This window comes from Dermochelys coriacea, chromosome 5 (genome assembly GCF_009764565.3).
Source record: "Dermochelys coriacea isolate rDerCor1 chromosome 5, rDerCor1.pri.v4, whole genome shotgun sequence".
Classification (NCBI taxonomy): Eukaryota; Metazoa; Chordata; order Testudines; family Dermochelyidae; genus Dermochelys; species Dermochelys coriacea.
In genome coordinates this window covers 114,644,132-114,670,460 of record NC_050072.1, presented here as the reverse complement: position 1 = coordinate 114,670,460, position 26,329 = coordinate 114,644,132, and the positions used below count along the sequence as shown (strand labels likewise).

General features: G+C 42.5%; 1 protein-coding gene and 1 long non-coding RNA gene across 5 annotated transcripts in view; one reads left to right on the top strand and one right to left on the bottom strand.

The window, feature by feature from the left end:
- Positions 1-370: 370 nt before the first annotated feature.
- On the top strand, positions 371-14,891 carry LOC119855565. The gene is made up of 4 exons (XR_005292952.2): positions 371-673; positions 2,836-3,044; positions 12,653-14,708; positions 14,760-14,891. It is a non-coding gene; the product is annotated as an uncharacterized LOC119855565 (long non-coding RNA).
- The window catches only part of LOC119855563 (methylthioadenosine phosphorylase), a 66,319-nt gene continuing 53,583 nt past the window's right edge, over positions 13,594-26,329 (bottom strand). For all 4 annotated transcript variants that reach the window (XM_043514623.1, XM_038401848.2, XM_043514624.1 and 1 more), the window contains 2 exons: positions 21,441-21,563; positions 13,594-15,004 (listed from right to left, as the gene is read on the bottom strand). In XM_043514623.1, coding sequence (XP_043370558.1) covers positions 14,966-15,004; positions 21,441-21,563 — 162 coding nt within the window. In that variant the 3' untranslated portion in view covers positions 13,594-14,965. The remainder of the gene's footprint in view (positions 15,005-21,440; positions 21,564-26,329) is intronic.

The following is a 26,329-nucleotide window of genomic DNA, read 5'->3' as shown; positions in this document are numbered from 1 at the left end:
TCCCCGCGCTAGGACTCCGGCATGGGGCTGCCCCTTCGGGCGGGCATGCGGGAGCCCCAGCCCAATAGCTCCTGTACCGGGGGGGGGAAGAATCTCCTCTAAGAGCCGGCCACGGGGAAGGGCCAAGGCTCCCCCCTTGCGCCCTGGTTCCCCCTGCGTAGCTAGCCCGGTTCCCTTGGGGCAGAGGTGGGTTTTTCGACCCAGTGACAGAGATTAAAACAGCAAGTGCAGCTGTCAATCAGAGATGGCCAGCACAGGGTACAGGGGCAGACGGGGCCGATTCTCATTTGGAAACCCGGAGGGTTCGCATGGGCAGTGCCCCTTCCAGGGCAGAGGAGTTCCTCGAGGCGGCGCTCGGGAGGCTCGAGAGAGTCTCCTCTCCGGGTAGGCACTTCCCACCGTCCCCAGGGCAGCAGCCAGCCCGGGCGCACTCGATGGCGCGCCAGGCCCGCGTTACGCGGCGGAGGCCGGCTTCGGGGGTCCCGCAGCAGCAACCTAAGCCCGGAGCGGCCTCGTAAGACGCCGCGGAAGAGGGGCTACCCTGGAAGAGCGAATCCACGGCGCCGTTGCGTTCAGTGCAGCCATCTTTGCCGCCGTGCAGGGGTCCCTGCGGACGGGCAGTCTCCAGTTTGCTGCAGTGGGCAGCAGCCCCCAGGCAACGAGGGCACAGAAGGTAGGTCACAGGATGGCTCAGGCCCAGACCAGGGGGCTCGCAGAATTAGCAGCTCTCCAGACTATAGCATCTGACGGAAATAAGTGCTCACCCGTGTGACCCAGGGCAGGACCATGGTAAAAAGGAGAACGAATATGACTGGCTCCGCTCCTATTTTCATCCCCTGTAGATTAGATTATTCACAGTCACAACTACCCCACACTGAAGAGTTTCAGTGGAGAGGGACGGGGTGTTTAATCTCGCTGTGTGTGTCTCACACACACACACACACGTTCCCTTTCTAATAACCGATAGTCCTTGGTTTAAGACAGATCCACAGCTGGGGGTTTTGGAACGGTGGCGACCTAAACGATGCCTAGAAAGTCATCCATGAACTGAAGGCTCAACAGACTTTGCAAACCGATTTTTCTTTTGGGGCGGTGGAGAAAGAGGAGGGAGATGCTAAGGTAAGTTAGGAGCCGGCCGAAGTCTCAACACTAAGCCACATTCTTTCCACTGCTAAGCGTCATTTACGAGACTTCACGAAAGCTTATGCTCTAATAAATTTGTTAGTCTCTAAGGTGCCACAAGTACTGCTTTTTCTTTTTGCGAATGCAGACTAACACGGCTGCTACTCTGAAACCTGTCATTACGAGACTTAGGGATCATTCTTACAGTGAAAGAAATTGCAGCCTTTAGAAATGCACGGGAAAAATTCAGCCGGCAGCGACGCACTGACAGACGCGTCTTTTGACGGGCCAATCTAGCTGTGGAGTTTATAAAACGGTTTGCATGAGTCCCCGCCCACCATCATGAAGATACAACAAGGCACTGAATTTAGCATTTGTATAGTGCTTTCCAATTTCCGCTGTGTGATCAATCCCCACCACACCCGATATTGTATATGGGGAAATTGAGGCCGGAGGGTAACAGGACTCGGTCCAAGTTGACAGACTGTCGGTGTCACAGTCTGTAGAGGAGTTCAGGGAGGTTCCTGGCTCCCAGGTCTGTACTCCGCATACACAAGGCAGTGCAGAGTCTAGGTAGTAAGTAGCTCGAGTTCATACATAGGGAGCTGAAGGAAAGGAGTCCCCGCACACCACTCCTGCTGTTTGCCATATACTAGGTTACAGTGCGTGTGCTTTCACCAGGAATGTATCTTTATAGGTGGCTTAGTTGTTGGAAAGAACCAGATCAGGGGAAGTGAAAATCAGGGATGCCCCAGTCCAGTTTGCAGAGCACCGCAACACACCCGCTGCAGTGCGCCGGGTCTTTGAAGCCCGCTTGCCGTGTTTGTAGCTGCAGTCTAGGATTCATATAGTAGGGCTGGCGGGCAAACAAGAACCCAAGGCTTTCAGAGATGGTTTTCCTTCTGCACTGGCCCCTGACCTGGGAGGCCCAGGTTGAAGTCCCTCCTCTGCCCGAATGGAGACAGAGACTTGGATCTAGGAGCCCCAGGTTCGAGTCCCTCTTGGCTGTTGGAGGGGCTGTTTGCGCTCACTCCCTGGTTTTGACCAGTAATGCCATCCTCGATCTTTCCTGACAACATCTGTCAAGACAGATGATTATGAAAATGGGCTGATTTCCACCACTGGGCATTTTCTGACCTAAATGTTTCTTCAAAAAAAAAAACAAAACCTCCCCCAGCTGCTCTCTAATGTAGCCCAGCAGAGCTGCTGCCCAGGTCCTTGTTTTCTGTGCTCTGCCCCAGAGACAGCTGTCTCCGATCTTACTCAAACTGCCTGGAGGAACCCTCCCCACTAGAGTGGGCCTGGGGCCAGCAGCAGGAAGCTCACGCTGGAGTTACTCTGCATTGCGCAGTGAAAAAAAAAAAATCAAGCCCCAGATACCAGTAGTTGCTGCTGACCTAAAATGGATTCCGCAGCCCCCACGTGCACTTATTTCAATTTGCAGAAATCGCCCACTGGTTCTTTTCTTTTCACCCCCACTGACCTCTGCTCTTGCAAAGAAGGTGCCGAGGGGGAGTTCAGTGAGCTAAGCTACTTGGTGGAGCATTTAAGTGAATCGAAGCCAGGAAACTCAGCAGCATCAGGCGTCGGCCTCGCTTAATGCTTATCGGTGGGATCTGGCTGCTCCACGCCAAGTGGGTGAAATGCGGGGTGGACTTTGCTTCCTAAAAAGGCACCGGCAAGCAGCCACAGTGCACGCTTCGCTTTACCTAGAACCACCCGCCCAGTAAGCAGCTTGCCCCAGATGGGTGAAAGTATCTGAGCAGAGGGAGGCTGCTTTTAAAAAGCCAACCAACCACGCTGTCCAAGCCTGGGAAGCCGGAGCGTAAGGCAGCGGATGAAGAACGCGTGCCTGAACCCACCCTGTTCTACAGCCCGACCGCAGCTCTCCATCGGTCACATCCGCGGTGAGATGCTAAAAGGTGGGATAATTCAGATGTCCCTTCCCTCCTTCTCCCTGGGCACAGCTCCCCTGCTCCGTCTCTGCGCTTGATGCTGTACAGATCATGGCCGAGACAGAGCGCGCTTCAGTGCCAAGGGGCTCCGGGTGTCCTGGCATTGGATTGAACCAGAGCGGAGCAGTCTTGTCAAAGCAATTGTTCATGGGTTATTTATATCTTGGACTTGAGAGAAGGCCGGGCTTTAAAGACGCCTTAGCAATGCTACTTCCTGCATTGCCTAAGAATTTGAAAGGAGGACCATGCCCGGCTTAGACAGCAAGGCAATGCCAGGGCAGCAGTTCCAGACCTCTCCAAACAGGTGATTTAAATATCTACCGATGGGGGCGGGGGAAGGAAAGAGGGACCCTGGTAGGGAGTGGTCACTAAAGGGTGTCCATCTCGCCTCTGTTTTTTCCACCAAATGCATCCGCTGAAGTGAGCTGTAGCTCACGAAAGCTTATGCTCTAATAAATTTGTTAGTCTCTAAGGTGCCACAAGTCCTCCTTTTCTTTTTTCGTCTCCTTTGGCACACCCTTAACTGCCGATTTTTGCTTTTCTAATGTGCACGCTTCTCGGAGCTAACGGACACGTTTGTTGCCCCACCGAGATTAGTAGGGGGCCTAAAAGCAGCATGAATTATAAACCCATTTTCTAGAAGGTAGCCACCATTAGGAGGATTGTATAGAGCCATCAGGTTACTAGGGAGTCGCCCTTCCTAGCTTCAATAGGCTGAGCTGACAGCCCACGCATTCCCCCGCCCCCCGCCCCACAAGCTCCTGATTTACCACCCCTCCCATCCCCCTCCATTTCAGACAGTCTCTGCATCTCCGGGTAATCTCCCCCAACCGGGTGTTGTGTCCCGTCCCCCCATTTTCCCTGAATGGCAGCAAGTCTTTGCTTATTTCCATCTTCCCCATGCCCTCCATTCCCCTTTCCCCACCCTCCCATAAGCAGCTCTGTGTGCCCCCTTTTCCCATTCTAGGGTCCCCAATCTCCCCACCAGGGGTTCTGTCTGCCTCTCCTTCTCACCTTCCTCCATACAAGCTTCCCTCATTCCCTATACCAGGAGAGGTATGCACACCCCCATTCCCCTATTTGCCTGGGAGATAAATTATTAGCGCATCCACATGTTAAGTTATACTGGAGGATGAGCAGGGGTATTGTTATGATGGAAAGCATTAATGGGTACCACCAGCAAGTTACTTGAGCTATAGACAGTTACAGAGGTACTTGAGGCTTTGGCTATGCTAAAGCAATGGTAGGCTCTCCCCTGCATTTGTTTTCCTTCAGATCAGTTGGGCCATTGATGCCTGGCTGTGTCAGAGGCATAGTGATGTACTGCACATAGACCTACTCGCAGAATGATGTGTCTGAGGTACAGAGTTGTAGACAGCGTGGTCCCTGGAAACGGAGCAAAATCAAGCTGGAACTTGAGTGATGTGGAAGCCTGTTTGTGGCTGTAGGTACACCTGTTTTGTAGAATAAGTAGCTCATAACTGGTAGCATCCTTCAGGGCAGGACTTTGGGGATTTCTTTGTGTTATTTAATATTTTGGTTGACTATAATAACTTTGTTCCCAGATGGAAGTCAAGAGGAAGGGGATGCTCCTCAACTCTGAAGATTGTGCCATTTGTTTAGGTGCTTAGGCACTGCCACTTTAACTTTTTTAATTAACAGTTTTTGTTTGCTTTCGTTAAGATGCACGGAGGCTCTCTGGAAGGGGCAGCAGGAAGTTAGAATAGTTACTGAGCTATTCTGATGCAGAAACAAGAGAGTAGCCAGAACCTAAGACAGGAAGTGCCAATGTGGTAGGGGTGAAGAGAAAAAAAAAAAGTACACCCCATGCAAACAGAGAGGAGAGGAAGAAAGTAGAAAAGAGCATGGAACAGAACTGCAGGTAGCATGAGGGAGAAGAGGAGAAAGGACCAGATACAGGATGCTGAGTAAAGTCAGTAATCCCATGAGATTAGAAATTTACATTTAAAAACTAGTTCTATTAGGGATGATGGAATAGAGCCAATTCAGTCCTTCTCACAGACTGACAGAGGGAAAAACCCCCAAACCTCTCATTTCCCCTAAAGAGATCAGCTAATTTTATTCTCAGGCAACCAGCAAAATATGTACTTTCACAAAATTTTTAAATATTAGTCACTGTTCAAAACAAAACAAACGTACATACATTACTGAAAGAACTCACTGAATGGACAACTGATTTAATAGAACCCAACTCTCTTCCCCCCCCACCATTTCTGGCTACTTTCTATAAGGGTCTGCTAACAGAGTGCAACTTTTTACCTTGTGAGGGTTCCTCAGGGTCCAAACTTCCCAAAATCCCAGCAGACTTCATTTTGCTAGGGAAATTGTAGCGGGGGGGAGACCAAAATCATGGGGATCTTTCTGTCCCAAAGGTGCTGTTCCATCCAGCCCAGGTGCCATCCTCAATTATACCTGCCTGTGTAGGTGGATCAAAGTTTACAGTCTCTTTTCTATAGCAGGTTGAAGTCAGTACCTTAAAGGGTTTGTTAATTCATTATTGCCCCATATCCAGTGTTCTTTACATTACACATTTTAAGATTTTCCCTATTAAAGGTTTATAATTAATTTCTCTTTAGAGCTGGAACATTCATAAAAACTGAACAGTCACATTTGTAAATGAAGTACTTTACCTGTATTCCCCCCTTTTCCTATTTATTTTCTATAAATAGTCTAGCAATCACATGTGCTGGCAGGAACCAATACTGATGCAACAAATGTCAACATAAACTGATGACGTGTCATCTGATCTGTGCATCCAGTCAGAACAGCTTGATTCTTAAACTGTCAGAAGATAAAGAAATTATTTGCTGATTGGATGCAAATAAAAAATAAATTTTCAGGAAGATTGAAGTCTATTCCCAAACAAATTTGCAATCAGAGAAAGGTGGAGAAAAAAAGACAAACCCCAAAACTTTTTTCACATCACACAGTTTTGCTCTACTAATTAAAAAATGAAAAGTTCTAAGCTAGTCTAAATTTGGGGACCTTCACTAGAAAAGTCTACTTAAGGAACCATTTGAAAGTTTTCTGGATTAAGATAGATTTTTCTAATATGGGTTGACAGTTTTAGATTTTAAAGGGTTTAGTTTACACTGCCTCATCTCTTGTGCCTCTGTCATTTACATCTGTACAAAGTGAAGGACAGTGCTACTAAATTAAATGTTAGTGCTTTACATTAAATTTTGCACAGGGCCAAAGGTCTACATAAACTGCAAGGCAATGTGTGATAGCATGGGTGCTCACCTTACCCCACCCCCATGCCCTCTGGTGTCAACTCATACATACCCTGGTGGCCCAGGGGAGAGCAACAAAAGCATCCCAGTCTCAGTTTCCCTTAGTGGGCTTTCAGTTAATTCAGTGATACAGTTATGTAATGAACAGTGCCCCTTCTGGGGTCTAATTTATTTAACCCAAGACTAAACAAACATGCAAGCAAGTCAACATTAGTCTGTCCTATCTGAGTCCATCCATCTCCATCTAGGCCCATCACCACTAAGACCTTCTCAGACCAGGATCCTCTCCTCCATCACCTGGATAAGGGGTCGATCTCAGGGCTCCTGCAGAGGTCAAACTGCTGCAGCTCTTCTTTGGAGCACCAAGTTAAAGTACCTCAACAACCTTGACTTCTTGCTGCTGTCTAGTAAGTTCCATTCATGGGGACCAGGCTGTCAACACTCATGGCCCTCATAGAACTTAGTTTCTCTTCTTCCTCCCCAGTAAACTCTCAAACCACTTCTCCCTGCAAAGTTCCTCTTTTCAGGTGTTAAAGGCTATCTGCCCAAGCCCTTATAAGCCTTTATGAGGCCCAGGTGTTCACTAAGTAATTAACTGTCACCTAGCCATCTAGGTAATTCATTACTCACAAGCAGATCTGAGTTGGCTCATTCTCCTTAGCAGAGTCTATCACAGGTTCCCCTGATTCCCCTGAAAGGGTCAGCCTCTGTGATGAACTACTGTTGGAGTTATTACTAAGGGCTCCTCACTTATGGGAAATAAGTTAGCGAGTCTTACTTCAGATTCTAATGAGCAAGTGTGTACAGTAGAACCTCAAAGTTAAGAACACCTCTGGAATGGAGGTTGTTTGTAATGCTGAAATGTTTGTAACTCTGAACAAAACATTCTAGTTCTTTCAAAAGTTTATAATTGAACATTGACTTAATTGAAGTTTGAAACTTTACTATGTAGAAGAAAAATGCTGCTTTCCCTTAATTTTTTTAATAGTTTATGTTTAACATAGTATTGTTTTTTTTTTTGGTCTCTGTTGCTGCCTGATTGCCTACTTCCCGTTCCAAATGAGATGTGTGGTTGACTGGTCAGTTTGTAATACTGAGGTTCTACTGTATTATAATTGAGCCTCCTTGCTGATAGCTTCAGGATGGAAAAGGTATGGAGACTCCAAAGAGGTAGTCCTTATAGAAGGGAGCTGAAGGCTATTGATCTGATAAAGCCACTGTCAGCTTTTCTGCCCTGTCATGACTGTTAATGCAGCACTGTTTGTGAGTACAAACTCTCTTAAAATTTCTCTGAGAATGGTGCTGCTTAGTTTGCAGTTTGTCTTTAAGAGCAGATGGTGAATTTCATGTTTGAATGAGTCAGGCTTCTTCAGGGCTGCAGCTACAGAGAAAGTGCTGTCCAAAAAGCATGTACAGAAATTAAAACCACATTTTCAAATTAAAATCACATTTTCAAACTTTCCTAAATACATGTACGGTTTACAACATAAGGCCAATTCCCTGTCCTGAGTAAATAATTACTTTTATAAGAATCAGAATAGGCTGCCACACACCCTTGTGTGTTGCGAAATGTTAGGTTCCATTCGCTCACATTGTCCTTCTTCAGTCATTACCATAATGATGGTGGGTGAGAGGAAGCAACCGTTAGAACGGTTAGCCCACAGTTTCTGTCTTAAGGGCCTGATCCTGCCAGTGCTGAGTGCCTCTTGAATGTTGCAGATTGCTCTCAATGCTAATAAGCACCTATCTGCTTTGGGCAGAAAAAACCCTTTTCCAAACTAGGACCACCAGAACACCACAGTTATCAAAGCTGTTAAATTGTCTCTAGTATTTATATCAATGCATGAGCTGGAATGTTTTCAGTATGCATATGATATTTATATCAAGTCTAGGCCACCTGACAGATGCTAAGAGGGACCTGGGTGTTATAGCAGACAGAAAATTGGACATGAGTTAGCAATATGATATAGCTGCAAGCAAGGCCAATTTTGGACTTCACAAGGAAAGGGAAGAGGGTAATGATCCCATCACTATGTGAGTGTGGTGCACCTGTACCTGCTATATTGTATTTGCTTCTGGGCATCACATTCATTACCAGTCAGATCCTGACAAAGGGGAGGGTGCCCAGGTAAGAGCAACTGAAATGATCAGGGCACTGGAGGGAATTGATGTATAAGGAAATATTAAAGGAGCTAAATGTAGCTTGGCTAAGCAGTGGCTGGGGGACCAAGGGAGAAGGGGTGGGACACACTACTAGTTTATAAATATCTGAAGGGTGTGATGGAGTGAGAGGAATCATTTTGTGTGATGCAGAGGAGTATACATAGGAGTACTAGGATGTAACCGAGAGAAGGGATGATCTAGGCTGAATGTTGACGAGTGAGATCTATTAGGCTCTGGAAATATCTCCAAAGAGAAGTGGCAGAAGTCCCATCTCCTGAGACATTTAAATCTAGGCTGAACGACAACTGTGCTGTAAGGGATGGTCCTGCAGGAACTTCTGAGAGTGGGAGTATTTCTACCATTTTCACTTTATTATCTATTTGCATTTTGATTTCTCTCTCCAGTGACTCTTCTGAACATAAGAACATTCATGGAGGATAGGTCCATCAATGGCTATTAGTCAGGATGGGCAGGGATGGTGTCCCTAGCCTCTGTTTGCGAGAGGCTGGGAATGGGTGACAGGGTACCTGTCTGATGAGTACCTGTTCTGCTTATTCCTTTTGGGGCACCTGGCATTGGTCACTGTTAGAAGACAGGATATTGGGCTAGATGAACCCTTGGTCTGACCCAGTATGGCCGTTTTTATGTTCTTATTCTTCCTGGTTTGTTTATTTTTAATACTGTGCTCCAAAGGTAATTGCTAATTTCCCTTCATTATCTCCTCAGGATATGTCTACGCTACAGCAGCACAGCTACAGAGCTGCAACTGTGCCATTGTAGTGCTGTAGTGTAGACCCCTCCTATGATGGAACGGGTTTTTCCATTACTGTAGTTAATCCAACTCTCTGAGAGGTGGTAGCTAGGTCAAAGGAAGAACTGCTTCCATCAACTTAGTTGTATCTACACTGGGGGCTAGGTTTACCGAACTATGTTGCACAGGGGCCCAAAATTTTTTCCAGACATGAGCAATGAAGCTAGATCTATCTAATATTTATGTGTAGACCAGGCCTCAAAGCACATTGACAGTGAAACAAGTTGGGACGGGAGCAGGAAGCAAAGGAATTCCACATTCAATCTCACTCTCACACCCCAAAAGGTTTCATCCACCACAGTACGGCAGGCCATGTCTACACTACCATCAGTACAGTGGCACAGCTGCGGTGCTGCAGCTGTAACACTGTAGTGTAGCTGTTTCCTGCAGCAGTGGGAGGGGGTTTTCCATTGACTTAGTTAATCCACCTCTCAGAGAGGTGGTACCTAGACTGTTGAAAGCATTCTTTTGTTGACATAGCAGCATCTACACCAAAGATTATGTTAGCCCAACTATGGTGCTCAGGGTGCTCAGGTAATTTTTCATAGTCCAAAACAACATGGCTAGATCGAGCTAATTTTTAAGTTTAGACCAGGCTTAGGTCTTAGAGGCTGAATTATTCCTGGAAAGCTCCAAAAGTGGACTTTTTCAGGTTGGTCCACTGCAATACCACACCTCAGGCCATGCAGACTCACAAGTTGGGCTGGAGTAATTCCCCTGTGTGGTGAGAAACTTGTTTGTAAGACGTCAGCTTAGTTTATTTGGGATAACCCCCATAAACTACCACTTTATCTGGATTTCCAGTGCCAAAATAGGCTCTCATGATCCATCAGGTTTACTCACAAAGCTCAAATTTATGTAATTCACACAGTCTGTCTCTACTCCTCTTACTAGCTACCATCTTCACCTGACAGTTCATGCTCTGAGAAGTTAAGGCTTTATTTGCTGGCTGTACAGCACAATATCCTTTAGCTTATAAAATATACATTATATGCAGTGAAGTTGTGCTGTGTACTAACAATAGGATAGTTAACAGACTCCTACATTCAAGCTCCACTGGGGATCCCTGCTAGCTGATTGAGTTACGGGGGATGGCATGTGTGTGTGTGTCACAACTGGCAGATTTCATCTGCCTGTAACATTGTGAGGAGGGGATACAACTCTGAAAGTGTAGTAAGGTAGGTGCTAATGCCCCCTCTGTCCTGTGCTAGTGGAAGCATTTAGCTTATAAACCTGATATGATCTCATTGTTAAACAAGATCTTTGCAAGTCAACCTTAAAGCTTAATAGACAATGTAAAAAGCAAAGGTGAGCTCAGAATGGAATCCAAGAACTGGGCACCCCTGAATGTTGAGAAATTTTGGATATGAACTTCATATCCTGGACCCATCTCTAAAAAATACCTCAGTGATAGAGAAGCAAAATTATCACAATCAAGAGTCCAAAAATTAATGGGTCATTCAGAAGTAATTTGAAGGTCTATGTACAAAATTTTATAACACAATGTATGTAAAACTCTGTAGTCTGCAAAGCACATTAGGATCCCTCCAGTGGAAAAGTCCAATATAAATGTGAAATATGACTACACATCACAGTTCTCTGAATACAAATGTTGTTCATCTTTAACCCTTTAACTGCTGTTATGCCCTTGACTGCGTACTATGCAGGTAAGTAGTCATACCTCTGCTCTGTGTCAAAAGCTTCCATTCTGAGAACACAGAACTAGCTGAACAGTTGCTCTTGTGGATCAGGGCAATGGGAGTTGGAAGGCAAGTGACTAATTAGTGATACTGCTCACAAACCAAGTTCCAGAGCTATATGAAATCTGCTTTCAGTTTGCAAAGCTTTCCAAACCAAGGCCAGCTGGCTCAGTTTGCCTGGGTTCATATCCTAGGAGATTTGTGAGGCAAAGAGCTCTGGTCCAAAGAGCTCACAATCTAAGTAGATAAGACAAGTGGACAGGAGATATGGCATTCCCATTTTACAGATGAGGAACAGAGGGAGAGAGATTAAATTACTTGCCCAAGGGTCACATAGTGAATTCATGATAGTGCAGGGATTGAACCTAAGTCTCCCAAACTCTACTCCAGAACCTTAATGACACTACCATCCTTCCTTTTTAATTTCATAAATTAATTCTGAGAAGTAAATTTCATTCTCGCTCTTACTCCTCCTCCTCCTTACTCTCTTACAGGCTGTGTTTCCTACCTAAGATAGGGGGATGAGGCCTTGCTCAATGTTAAGGGTTGTGAAGTGCATGAAATTATTACCACCAGTCATGAGAAGAACTCAATCTTCTGGCTGCCAGTTTAGTCTACCTCTACCTGGCCAAAGAGTCTTTTGTTGGAATAGCAGAAGCGGCACATCTTCTCTGATACCAAAGGCTGGCTGGGAGGATCCATGCTGCCTGTGTCCCATCCAAGTCAGTTGTGTGGCTGCTTCAAAATAGTGCAGTAGGTTCAGTTACTCGGGCAAGCATGTATCATGCAGAAAGACTGTTTAGAGGACATAGGCACAAGCCTGGAAGACATTTTTTTTGCACATGTGCAAACAGAAATTTTCTGTGGTTTGGAACTCAGTCAGATCTAGATGGACTTCTACAGGGACAGCAAAGCCTTTTCTGACCACTGGATTATCCCTCTATCAAATTTCAAGTTCTGGATCCAAACTTCTGAGGTGCTAGAGCTCTACAAAGCTGGTCTGAAAATATGTACAACTGGCAAAACCACCTTTTTTCCCCACAAGCTTTTTCTCAAAATGGTTGCCCTGTGTTTTTGGATGGGGGGTGGGGGGGACTCCACCTAAGGCAGACATCGTACATGGAAAATTTCAGTCCAAAAACTTTGATTTGCAAAGTTGTACTGCTTTTAAAAATGGGGGTTTAAAACAAAGTTTTAGGCAACCTTTAGACGGTGCACTACCAGTACCTCCCCTCCCCCCCCCCCGAGGGAATAAAAACAAAAAAAACTTCCCAACAGAGGCAAATTATTTTTTAAAATGACAACATAACTTAGTAAAACCATTTTCAATGTGTTTTCTCTGTAGTATTGGAGTATTAAATTCACAACTACAATAGCCATACTAGATCAGGCACCTGGAGCATTTAACCCAGCATCCTGTCTCTGGCAGCAGCTGTACAGAATGCAGCAGGAGAGGGCTTAGAAATGCCAAGGAATGGATTTAAGTGGTGCAGGAGGCCTACGACAGGCTCTCCCTTTTTAGGTACATTCCAGCATCTATGATTAAATCCATCTGGAATTCCTTTCTGTTTTGAATAGATTTTACTAACACAAATGACTTTGCATTATTGGCAAATTTCACTAATAGATGTCCACTTTCTTCTGCAGGGCCCCAAGTGTGGTTCCACCTGCAGAGTTCTCAAGCCAGGAACAGGTCCAAATCAAAAACGCAGCACTGGGGCCAGTTCAGAACTGAAGATCCACCCTTTACTACAATTATTCTCTATTGCTTCACCCATTTTAAATTCATGCCAGGCCTTTTCCACAACAATCAGGATTGTTTGTCTTAATATTTTATGGAGGACCTTACTAAAAAGTTCTGGAAAATGTTAATGATGGTGTCCACCTGGTCACCTTCATCTAGTTATTTACTTTTTCAAAGAACTCTGGATGTAGTAATGATGACTGATGCAAAAACGTAGAACTAAATTATCTTCTGACATCTAAATTTCTCTCCTAATCTTAGTGGTCTCAAGGGCTACAGTGAGAGACATATGGAGCCTACTTGCTTTTAATATTTTTAGATTGTAAAGCTCTTTGGGTAGCGATGTCTTTTTGTTCTGTGTTTATAAAGTGCCTAACACAATGGGATGCTGGTCTATGCTTGGAATTCCTAGGTGCTACCGCAATACAACAACAACAACAACAATTAAAATGTTTTAAAATACTTTAGCTTTAGTTTTTCTTCATGTAGGACTTCATTTTTAATCTTAACAATTGGTGATAATTTGCCTTTTTCATTTCCAATCTTCTCACCTGGCCTGGTTTGTGTTTTCATCTGTATTGTTTGGGCAGGATTTCTACTTTCTGAAATATGTCTTAAGATCTAAACTCATGTGCTCTTCTGCTTAACTATGCAAGGTTTTGCTTAGCTGTACACAAAAGTAGTACACTACACTCTCGGATCTTCAACTCCCATTAATACAGTGTTAGTGAATTACCGTATAGACTAATTCCATGCTGATCCAGTATTTTTGAATCCAAACAGCTAAACTCAGTTATCTGAATAATGTCCAGAAAGAAAACAAAGCCATTTCCACACCATTTACAGAAGCAGGAGGTTACATTTGGTTTATTTATTAGACAAGCAGCAGCAGACTATTTTCTTGAAGGCAAGCTGTATTCATTCTGCATATGCAGTAGATGTAGAGTGCATGAATATATACATGGGATACAATCAACAGTAGATACATTCATCACTAACGTAGTTGTAAATCAGAATAAAATTAAAGAAAAATAATTCTGTAGACAAATGTAGCAGAAAATGCTACCCCTGGTGTACAGAACAGACAGTAGCGTCAGGCCAAAATGTTGTTCTAAATTTGTCACTTCAGTTTTAGTTAATTAGGGCCCGAGCCAACTCCAATGAGGACAATGGAAGTCTTTCCAGTGACTGCAGTGGGCCCTGGATCAGATCCTTGATGCATATCATTCCTTCCGAAACTCAAGCAATTCAAGCTAAAATTGAGAAACATAAGTTCATAAAGTTTCATGAGTCTAATTTTTTAAAGAGATTGAAATCCAGACTCCAATTTTGCAGGAATATTATGTACCTGTAAATATATGTGCCTGCAATCAAGTGCAGAAACAAATCTGACTTGCTCATGCAATCAAGTAAACATTTGAAATGGTGACATTTGTACTCAAATTATTGCTGCTGCAAAACAGCTGGCACAATTACTTATGGTGAAACAGTATGGCAGTAAAAGTGGACATACTTTTAAAATTTGGGCTTAAGATGTCCAAGTCACAAACCCCACAGAAAGCAATTTTTTTTCAGAAGAGAACAGTGAAAATCAATACAGGTAACATATAAAAAAATATAAAAATACTGTAGTGTATTTTATTAAGTAACCTATAGTCCTTCAGTTATATTTCTGTGATAAAAGATAGTTTGCTCTCACAAAAAGGAGATAGCAAAGCAACTAATAACTCTGTCGTTTTAACTTTCTGAAGTCTTTATTTTTTTAAACTGATCAATAAGAGTACACAATCTAAGCCCTCCTCTTCTCTTGCCTTCTTCCAGGCCATGAATGAACAGCTATTATTGAGCAAAGGATGAATGAAGCACTCTTTCTCATCTGAAGTTTGTAAACAAGAACAGAAGTACTAGGATCTTAAATATTATAATTTGTTATGGAATGCTTATCCCATTGCCCTACCAGTTCACACAGTCAACAGTTCACACAGTTCAATAAGTTCACACAGTCAACAGTTCACACAGTCAATAAATTCCAAGGTTATTGTTAAGTTCTTCTTTAGCATGATACTTTACTAGCAGACAAGAAATAGACCAGTGCAATGTTTACTGTATTCTTTTATGCTAAACATCAAATTCCCAAAACATTGTAACTGTTAGATGTTCAAGACTGATCCTCTCCTTTCTTCTGAGCATCCAAACTTCAGAGCCCATCCATGCTTTTAATGTTTTGGTAACATGACTGAGCACTGCACAGTACACTGAAATACAAAATCAAAACAGTTGAATATACCCTATCCCAACACACCCCACCTCCCTCTTTAAATTTTAAAGCATTCTCAACAGCAAACCATGTTGATTGCATGCAGATTAGAAACGGGTATGAATTCTCTTGATGTGTGCAGTAGCCCTGAAAAAAATCTGAAGGTGAAACAAGGAGAACAGATCCTTTAACCTCCAGCAATTGTGAACTTAGTACCCTGTAATTACAATTTTCCATATGTACCAACTGGTGATTGTTGTTACAAATTAACTCCATAAAGTTCTAGATTAAAATTAATACTTAGCTTTAAAAACTAAAGTTAAGAAAAGTCCCATATTTGGGTACTTTAACTGTTTAAAAAGTAGCATCTTGGTCACACCCTTTGGATTTATAGAAATCTAAAAGTAAACTTAATCCTAAAATTCTGAAAACAACAAAAATGCTAAAAAAGAAAATGGGTTTTGCATGTTCCTTTAACTTATGTAAAAACCCCCGAGCATCAGAAAATTGAAAGTAATGAGAAACCATTGCTTTCCTTAAGATAGTATGCAGCGAATACAATGCTCATGACATTTAAGGACTGGCCTTGGCCAAGCTGAGCGTCCAAGTCTGAGAGATGTTGAGCACTCGCAATTTCCACTGAGTTTAATGGGAGAAGCTCGGCCCTTTTGGACCCCTCTCCCTGATTCTGCAGTAAACCCTGCATGGAATCCCATTTTACACAAGTACTTTTAAGTACATAGACTTCATTGAGACTATTCCCATGAATATAGTTATTCATGTACATACACTTTTGTTGGATCAGGGCCTCAAGAGTGTAGTGACTACACATGTCACTTAGGGTACAAGTAAACTCAGAATTTAAAAAAAAAAAAAAAAAAAAAAAGGTTAGCTAGGAAACACATTTTAAAGCCCTACTGTAGACAGGGGCAAACTATATTTTAGCATGTGTTAACTGGTTAAGGAGATCCCTGAACTCTCACCTACTAACCACCTTGATCAGCTAACATGTTAAAATACAATTTTCCCTGTCTACATTAGGCCTTTGAAATGAATTAGTTAAAACATCTAGGCAAATAAGTGTTGTGGGATTTTTTGTTTGTTTGTTTGTTTTTTAAATGTACTCAAAAAAGTCAGTGGGTCTCTGTATGGGGACTGGAGTCTGTCTGTGTGGCACTCACTGCAGAATCAAGGCCTTCGTGTGAACAGACTTCCCTACATGTGCTCTAGAAGGCAGTCTTAACATGAAATTTCCTTTCTATCACAGTACTCAGCTTCTCTCAACCCAAGACTGCTGGTTGTGCCACACTGTGTTAAACTGTATTGTGTTGGGTCCAAACACCATCATTGATTGTCACGTAGCCCATGAGTTGAAACTCTGGTCCGCAAAGAGACTCAGTTTTTCTCTGTCCAATGTTTTCCCCAGTCAAATGACTAACAAAAGATAGAGGACATACTTTCAAGATAGAATAGCATAGTAACAAACTTAGACTACCTCATGGGTATGCTAAATAAAGAGCAAGTCTAAACATGTATCAGTCAAAGGGCTATTCATGAGCTTTCACTTGCTAAACAAAACTATGCAGGGCTCTACACAGTTTACTTAGCTTTGTTACTAAAGTATCACAAACATAAGATCTGTTTTCAAATCAAATGAGTCTCCCATCATTTATGCAATTCATTCTGTGTTTGGGCTTACAAGTTAGTTAACATTTTTGGTATTTCCTGGTTGGTGGCACAAATGCAATGACATCAGCATGTCCTGTTCTGGAAGCCTATAGGCATTCTATCCCTTCTGTTCCTAGAGGAGCAGCATTAGTACAACCGCTATGCCTTCAGAGAGGAAATTATTATTAATGATCATTTATGAAGGCTATGAAATACAGTGAGAGTCTGAAGCAGGAGTGACTCTTAGTTTGACTCCAGACAACTTCGATAATATATAAATTTGACCTGTAGATGAGCTGTATGAAATGTTATTGTAGCCATGTGGTCCCAGGATAGTAGAGAAATAAAATGGGTGAGGTATTATCTATTATTGAACCAATTCCTGTGGGTGAGAGAGACAAGCTTTCAGGCTGAAGAAGAGCTTTGTGTACGCTCAAAAGCTTCTCTCTCTCACCAACAGAAGTGGTCCAATGTTTCCTCACCCACCTTGTGTGTCTGTCGATGAGCTGACATTAAAAAAACAAAACAAAACAAAAAAACCCAAAAAACCAAACCACCCCCATGGAACGGTTAAAGCTCATTATTATATCTTTGACCTCCAACCGAAGGTTCACTTTCTTTCTCACTGAAGAGAGGACAAGGGAGGGTGATCAGAGATATATCTTAGAGCAAAAGACAGGAGAACAGGCACGAGATGACAGGCAGGGTGAAAGATGCTATGCTGAAATCTTGTCACAGGAATAAGAACATTTCACTCAACATCTCTGTTAAACACTGCAAAAACTTTTAATAGAGGAGGCTGGCCCATGCAAACTTCAGCTGCAAGGTGTGGGGTCAGGGGAAGGAGGAAGAGGCAAATGCCTCCCTGAGTAAGTTTCCCCACCCACAGTAATGAACAGAGGGAAGGAGAGTGGGTGAGGGGAGGTGGTGTTACCAGTAGGAGTTGAGGGCAAAGGCTCTGACCGCAGTCTCATGCTTCCCAGAATTGCTGTTCATGGAAGCAAGCTTTTTACAGCAGTCCATCAGCACCCAGCTGCTGAAGCATAGAAGTGGTGGTTGTTCTTTTACCTGTGTAGCAGGGTCCCAGAATACCACCTGTGATCTGGCACGTGCTGCCACTTTGTTTTTAGTTCAGACAGGACAGGGTCACAAAAACAAATTTAATCACAAAATAAACTGCTGACGTTTAAAGGGGGCAAACAAGAATTTACATGGAAGAAAGCTTTGCCTACCTCCAAAGTGGGGGAGGGGATTTTTTAACAGTATGGTTTAATTATAATATACACCCAGTGTACCTCTGTCCCTACTCCATCCCATAATTGCTTCTATCCCTATCTACAAACAATAAGGCCCAATCACCAAATCTTATTTACCACCATTCAGTGCTTCAAAAATCTTAGTCCTCCCCAGCAAAACCTAACAAACTGTCTAACCCTCAGACTTTCCTACCACTTTCCCAAAGTGCCACTGGCCTGGCACAACTTCTAATCCTTCTAGCTTCCTTCCAGGACTCCAACCCAGCAATTCCTCAATTATTCACATCAGGCAATTCCCTATTCCTGATCCCAGCCCCATTAGCAGCTTCCAAGACCCTCATCCCAAATTCCAAAAGCTACTCCCAATATCCTTTTCTCCACTCCTTAAACACTCAGACCTGACCACAATCAACAAGGGAAGGACTGAAGCTTCATGGCTCAGGGCATAGGGAACCTCAGCTCTCTCCAGCCAGCAGCACTGCCCCACCCTGATGTATTAACTGACAGGAAAACCCCACAACTGACACTGAAGTACACAAAGGGTCCATCTACATTGCCATTAGATACCCATGGCTGGCCCATGTCAGCTGATTCGGGCTCACAGGACTCAGGATAAGGGGGTAACCACCAAAATCAACCTTCTTCTCCCATCTCAATCCACAAAAATCATCCTTAGGGAAATAGACTCCATGGCTCTGGGACCCCAGACATCTACACCACAATTAAACAGTCCCCTAATCTGAGCCAGCTGACATAGGCCAGCCATGGATGTTTAACTGCAATGTAGACATATCAAAGGTGGCTAACTGACACGGGAAGACATGTGACTGTGAACTTGAAAACATCTGTGGGTCAAACAAAAGTCACTGGATCATTTTTAATTAAAAACAAAACAAATCCAAAAAGCCTAGAACTTAAAAAAAAGAGTCCATTTTCCTGAGGATGATTTCTGTAGATTGGGAAGGGGGAAGAAGGTTGACTTTGCTGACTACCCCCCTCCTCTACCTGCTTCACAGCTTCCCAAAGACTGCAGGAGGGTGAAGAGCGCTAGTTGGCCTCCCACACAGGTGTTGGGAGGAAGAGAGAGCATTACAAGTAACTAAACTCCCCTCCCAGAAGACAGAAAAAGACAAAGCAATATTAGGGCTTATCAAGGCTGAAGCAGGGAAGAAGTGAGCCAGGGACACATCTTATGGTTTTGTATTGTAGCCATGTGAACCTACCCTACGGTCAATTCAAAGCTTAAACTTGTTTAAGGATTAATGCTTGAGTTTTTCCTGAGACAGTGTGGCTTTGAATACATCAAAAACATAAGACTCACATCTCCTCCACTAATTGGCAGGGTGAATAAAAATCAATGGATTTTTTTATTTAAAATCAGATTTTTTTGATAAAATGCTTTTTGATGAAAAAACCTATCTAAAGATGGTTTTAATTAAGATACATTATAGCTCAAAAGATATCTCATCATGGAATAGGGATTATAAATTCTAATTCTATAGTATGAGACAATACGTTCATGTACTGTTTAAGAAAAGTGTTGTAAATGAGTTCCAATAATTCATGGATTAGGGACCCAATTTTATGGGGTTCCACAGGCTTCTCTATAGATTATTTAGGTTAATCTTTCTATCTACTTAATGGGACTCAGTGCTCAGTCTAGAAGATACCATCAGAGATGCTTAGTTTTGCAGTTCTCAGACTGGATTTGTCTCTCCAGAGGTAACATGCTTGTTAACAGCAAAAAATGTTTTAAAATAAATAAATATATGGAGGTGAGAAATAACAGACCTCAACTCTATTGTCCCTCTGCAAATTTGTGTACAGAGGTCAATCCCTTACCTCTCTAAAAGTGCAAAGTTTCAAAAAGTTCAATGAATAGAAGATTGTTGGGGCTGGAATAGATCTGGACAAGGAGAAGAAGTCTGGAGATAAATGTGAGAAGGGAGGGACATAACTTTTTTTGTTAAAATACTATAAGTTTGCTGTTGAAGAAAAATATCCAGAATACTTAACGTTGTTGTTTTAGTTAAATAAAACAATTTAAATGTTTGTCTGGTGATGTTTTCCTCCTAATACAGCATGGCAAGAAAATCCTCCAAATATTAATGATTAACATGTTGAATTGAAGATAGTTTACCTCCCAGTGACTTCATAAATATCTGCTTCAATTACCTTCAATAAATGAAATAACTGAACAATCACTCATTTTCTGATATAGCTGTAAAACTAATCTGAAAAATTTTCAAAATAAATCACTGTTTAAAAATGTATAGTGTGTACCTTCTAAAAGTGAAACCTACATCTATCTCTGAGTTGTGAAGAATATGTATTAAGTTTATAACCGCCAACAAGAATGCACTTTTATGTAGAAAACCACGATTAAATAGAGTCTTCCTGACTAGTGATTTAAATCAATTTGATTTAAATCAAATCCACCCTGCTAACTGGACTATATGAAAACACAGATTTTTAAAATAATATTTTTATTGGAACTTCAAATTTCAAGTGCTAAGGGAAGAGCACAGAGGAAGCCCTTAAAGTGCAGAGACATCAGCACTCAGGGACTGGTCTTGTTTACTGTCCCCAGGCTCCCTCCCTTATACAGCACCACTCTCCCTAACACAGCCTCCTTCCCCAATACACAGCCCTTCATTCCTTCAGACTGCCACACATACCTGGCTTGCCTCTGCTGCCTGCCGTTCACAGCCTCACTCAGCCCTTTGTCCCCCTCAACTCCTCTGATACTAGAAAGTAAGAGAGTCAAGAGGAGTCAGGAAGTGCCTGTGCATGAGGAAGGCATGGGGAGGAGTAGGAAAGAGATCAACATTTTAACTCCTGAGACAAAGATTCTCTCCCCTAGGCAAAGGAATAAAGAGACTGGATGAAGCTGAGATTCGGAATTTGCATAAACCAACCCTGTATGTTTTAAAAGTGTTTGTCCGAAATTCTCTCTCCATAACACTTCAAAAGGTATTTCCTTTTCACCCTAGCAATCCCTCTTTGTGCATCTACTGTCACAGCAGTACCAGGGTGAATAGAATTCTGAACATCTACATTGTTCTCCTCATGTTACCGAACAAACAACTTTCCTTTTGCAAACTCACAAGTGCAATTGGGTTTAATCTTCTTCATTTGACTCACTATTATTTTGAGCTCTCCACTGAATAGAAATGTAGTTCTGTAATGTGGAGACTCATGCAGATTTGTACTTTTCCTTGCTATGGGAGTACCACAGCTTTAATACATGTACTGCAGATGTCCCTCTACTTTTTGAAATACTTGTTGTAAAACTGAGGCTAGCTGTTAGCAATAAAGCTTGTCAAACTCTGTAATGAACCTTTCTCCCCTGGTGACTTGCTTGCAGATTGCGACTTTGTTGAATCACAAATTTTTTTAAATGGTGTTTTGAATGGCAGTATCGTGGCCCATACACTTACACAGCATGCACTTCTTTCTTTCCCCTCTCCCCACAATGCCCCCCAAAACCTGTTCAAATATTGTTCTTACTTTCATGTTATGCAGAGTTTCTGTCCAGTCCATGGAACCTATTTGAGGTATAGCAGTAAGAAGTATGCTTGTTGCCTTGTTCGCATTTTCTTTCAGAGTCTTTAAAACCTTATCCACTGAAACCTAGAAATACAATAAAAAATAATGATTTTCTCAAACTTGCTTGTAAAATAGATAATGTTGCACAAAACTCAACTCCTAATTAAGCAACACCCTACATATCATCCCCCATCCAACTGTTTTAGCTCAGAACAGAACACATGAATAAAAACAAAAAATCCTCTATGCATTTTAAATTAAGATGACAACATGCCACAGAGGAGATCTTTTTAAAGACTCAATAGTTTCTTTTTTTGTTATATTGTACAACGGGAGAGCGATTCTACAAAGTGCATACTCAAGATACCTCAATGAAACTGTTCACCAGAGTAAGGACTGAAGGACTGGGGCATTGGTGTGGAAATGGTGACTTATGTTTTCTCTAGCCATCTTATGCTTCGTAACTAGAATAATACTGAGCTGACACATCTGAGTAGAGTGAGACCTCTTGCCACAGAATGTTTGAAAATGTAAAAAATTACTCTTTATACAAAGACAACCTTGGACAACCTGAGAAAGTGGCTATTAAATTTTAACTGCAGGAAAAATTCCAGTGCTATTCTCAGGATGGCATTGGCAGCTTTAAATAAAATGTTACAGTGAGGTAATTTTCATAGCATCAGTCAAAGCTTCAATGTTCTTTGTGAAGGTATAAGTTAGATTTTAGTGGGCCATCACTGGCTGAAATTTTATTGTATAATAATGGACACTGCAGGCACATAAATATTTTCAGTCTTCAAAAATTCAATTGAAGAATCTACAATATCCTGACTGTGTCTATCCCATTACATGCATTTTATGGGACTATCAATGCAGAAAGCAAGTGAAGTTCTCAGGGATCCATATCCTCGCTGCTGTTTGCCTGCATCTTTGTGACACATCTGTGCACAGACAGATCAATATTGCAGAATACTGTTTCAATTTTGCAACTAACGTGTTTCTTTCCAGATCAAAACTATGTTAAGATGGAGGTAGGGTTGAGAATGCATATAAGTAATTTAGCGTAAGATATACTACAGTGGTGTTGTAAATATCCCAAACACAAGCACTGCAAACCCATAAAATTCAGAATTAAAGTTAAACTTGAAAGAAATCCAAATTTGTCAAAAGGTATGGAAATATACAGTTAAGGAACCAAAACAACCTTCTGTTTTGTAATGGCATTATCCTGGAAAAAAGAACCCAAATCCATCTTTAAAAATCAATTGCATTTAATCTGGGATCACATACACCATTTTGCATTTATCATAATTGTATTGTTATCTCAGGGCATTACTACAGGACAGCAATAAGGCTGTTTAGATACCTTGCCTGTGTTTCAGAGTAGCAGCCGTGTTAGTCTGTATTTGCAAAAGAAAAGGAGTACTTGTGGCACCTTAAAGACTCACAAATTTATTAGAGCATAAGCTTTCGTGAGCTACAGCTCACTTCATCGGATGCATTTGGTGGAAAAAACAGAGGGGAGATTGATATACACACACAGAGAACATGAAACAATGGGTTTATCATACACACTGTAAGGAGAGTGATCACTTAAGATAAGCCATCACCAGCAGCAGGGGGGGGAAAAGGAGGAAAACCTTGCATGGTGACAAGCAAGGTAGGCTATTTCCAGCAGTTAACAAGAATATCTGAGGAACAGTGGGGGGTGGGGTGGGGTGGGGGGGAGAAATAACATGGGGAAATAGTTTTACTTTGTGTAATGACTCATCCATTCCCAGTCTCTATTCAAGCCTAAGTTAATTGTATCCAGTTTGCAAATTAATTCCAATTCAGCAGTCTCTCGGAGTTTGTTTTTGAAGCTTTTTTGTTGAACGATAGCCACTCTCAGGTCTGTAATCGAGTGACCAGAGAGATTGAAGTGTTCTCCAACTGGTTTTTGAATGTTATAATTCTTGACGTCTGATTTGTGTACATTCATTCTTTTACGTAGAGACTGTCCAGTCTGATCAACGTACATGGCAGAGGGGCATTGCTGGCATATATGATGGCATATATCACGTAGGTAGATTCGCAGGTGAACGAGCCACTGATAGTGTGGCTGATGTGATTAGGCCCTATGATGGTGTCCCCTGAATAGATATGTGGACAGAGTTGGCAACGGGCTTTGTTGCAAGGATAGGTTCCTGGGTTAGTGGTTCTGTTGTGTGGTGTGTGGTTGCTGGTGAGTATTTGCTTCAGATTGGGGGGCTGTCTGTAAGCAAGGACTGGCCTGTCTCCCAAGATCTGTGAGAGTGATGGGTCGTCCTTCAGGATGGGTTGTAGATCCTTGATGATGCGTTGGAGAGGTTTTAGTTGGGGGCTGAAGGTGATGGCTAGTGGCATTCTGTTATTTTCTTTGTTGGGCCTGTCCTGTAGTAGGTGACTTCTGGGTACTCTTCTGACTCTGTCAATCTGTTTCTTGACTTCAGCAGGTGGGTATTGTAGTTGTAGGAATGCTTGATAGAGATCTTGTAGGTGTTTGTCTCTGTTTGAGGGGTTGGAGCAAATGCGGTTATATCGTAGAGCTTGGCTGTAGACAATGGATCGTGTGGTATGATCTGGATGAAAGCTAGAGGCATGTAAGTAGGAATAGCGGTCAGTAGGTTTCCGATATAGGGTGGTGTTTATGTGACCATCGCTTATTAGCACCGTAGTGTCCAGGAAGTGGATCTCTTGTGTGGACTAGTCCAGGCTGAGGTTGATGGTGGGATGGAAATTGTTGAAATCATGGTGGAATTCCTCAAGGGCTTCTTTTCCATGGGTCCAGATGATGAAGATGTCATCAATGTAGCGCAAGTAGAGTAGGGGCATTAGGGGACGAGAGCTGAGGAAGCGTTGTTCTAAGTCAGCCATAAAAATGTTGGCATACTGTGGGGCCATGCGGGTACCCATCGCAGTGCCGCTGATTTGAAGGTATACATTGTCCCCAAATGTGAAATAGTTATGGGTGAGGACAAAGTCACAAAGTTCAGCCACCAGGTTAGCCGTGACATTATTGGGGATAGTGTTCCTGACGGCTTGTAGTCCATCTTTGTGTGGAAAGTTGGTGTAGAGGGCTTCTGCATTCATAGTGGCCAGGATGGTGTTTTTAGGAAGACCAATGGATTGTAGTTTCCTCAGGAAGTCAGTGGTGTCTCAAAGATAGCTGGGAGTGCTGGTAATGTAGGGCCTGAGTAGGGAGTCTACATAGCCAGACAATCCTGCTGTCAGGGTGCCAATGCCTGAGATGATGGGGCATCTAGGATTTCCAGGTTTATGGATCTTGGGTAGCAGATAGAATACCCCAGGTCGGGGTTCTAGGGGTGTGTCTGTGCGGATTTGTTCTTGTGCTTTTTCAGGGAATTTCTTGAGCAAATGCTGTAGTTTCTTTTGGTAACTCTCAGTGGGATCAGAGGGTAATGGCTTGTAGAAAGTGGTGTTGGAGAGCTGCCTAGTAGCCTCTTTTTCATACTCCGACCTATTCATGATGACGACAGCACCTCCTTTGTCAGCCTTTTTGATTATGATGTCAGAGTTGTTTCTGAGGCTGTGGATGGCATTGTGTTCTGCATGGCTGAGTTTTGTGAAGGCTACACTGTATTCTTCATATATAGCAAAGATATTGAATCCCAACTTAGAATCATAGAATATCAGGGTTGGAAAGGACCTCAGGAGGTCATCCCAAATTTTTGCCCCAGATCCCTAAATGGCTCCCTAAAGGATTGAACTCGCAACCCTGGGTTTAGCAGGCCAATGCTCAAACCACCAAGCTATCCCTCCCCCCAGCGCTTCAAATGCAATAGAACAAACAACGCTCCCCACAAACAAAAACTTAACTATTGAGCTTTGACCAGCACCTTCATAAATGGACTAAGAGTAAAATTCTGCTACTGATGCCCTCCCTGTGATTTAAGTGGCAGCTGTGCACATCCAATAGAATACATCCAATAGAAGATCTGACTCTAAATGTTGATTTTTCTTTCATAGATTTAGAATCATAGGGATAGAAGGGACTGCAAGGGTCATCTAGGGTAACCCCCTGCCAAGATTCAGGATTTGTTCTTTCTAAATCATCCAAGAGAGATGTTTTAAGGCCAGAAGGGACCACTGTAGTCATCTAGTCTGATTTCCTGCACAACACAGGCCACAGAAGTTCACCTATGTATTTTTCTATTTTCAACTATTGGTTGAACAGGATGGTCTTTTAAAAAGACACAATCTCAATTTAAAGACTACAAATGATGGAGAATCCACAACATCTCTTGACATCGTGATTCCAATGTTTAATGACACTTGCTGTTAAAGAAAAAAAAAAAGAAAAAGAAGTGCCACATTTCCAGTTTGGAATTATTTAGTTTTCTGTATAAAAGCAAAATGCCACCCAAAAGCTAGGAAAGATTTCATATAAACATAAAAAATATAGAACAAGCAATTTTACAGTGTTGCTTTGACCATGTATTAACTAATATATACAACTGTCTGCATTTCTGCAAGTCCTACAGTTGATGCTGCCATTTTCTGTAATGACTAAGATTCAACTGGCAAGCACCGTAAACATTCTGCTGGTTAGTGGTTGTTCTTGAATATATTACATGAGAAAGAGGTATAAGAACTAAAAAGGATGTGTTTTTTTGTGGAGAGCTCAAGAGACTTTGGACAAGGTCAGTTACAGGAAAATGATGTCACAACTGGCTTTATACACATACCCTGATTCACACAATAAGAGGTGAACAGTTTTATTCTGATAAGATAACTTTTTAAAGGAAAAAGCAGGGATATTGGACTCAGTCCTGCCCTCACTAAGACTTTTGTTATTTCAGAATACCTCC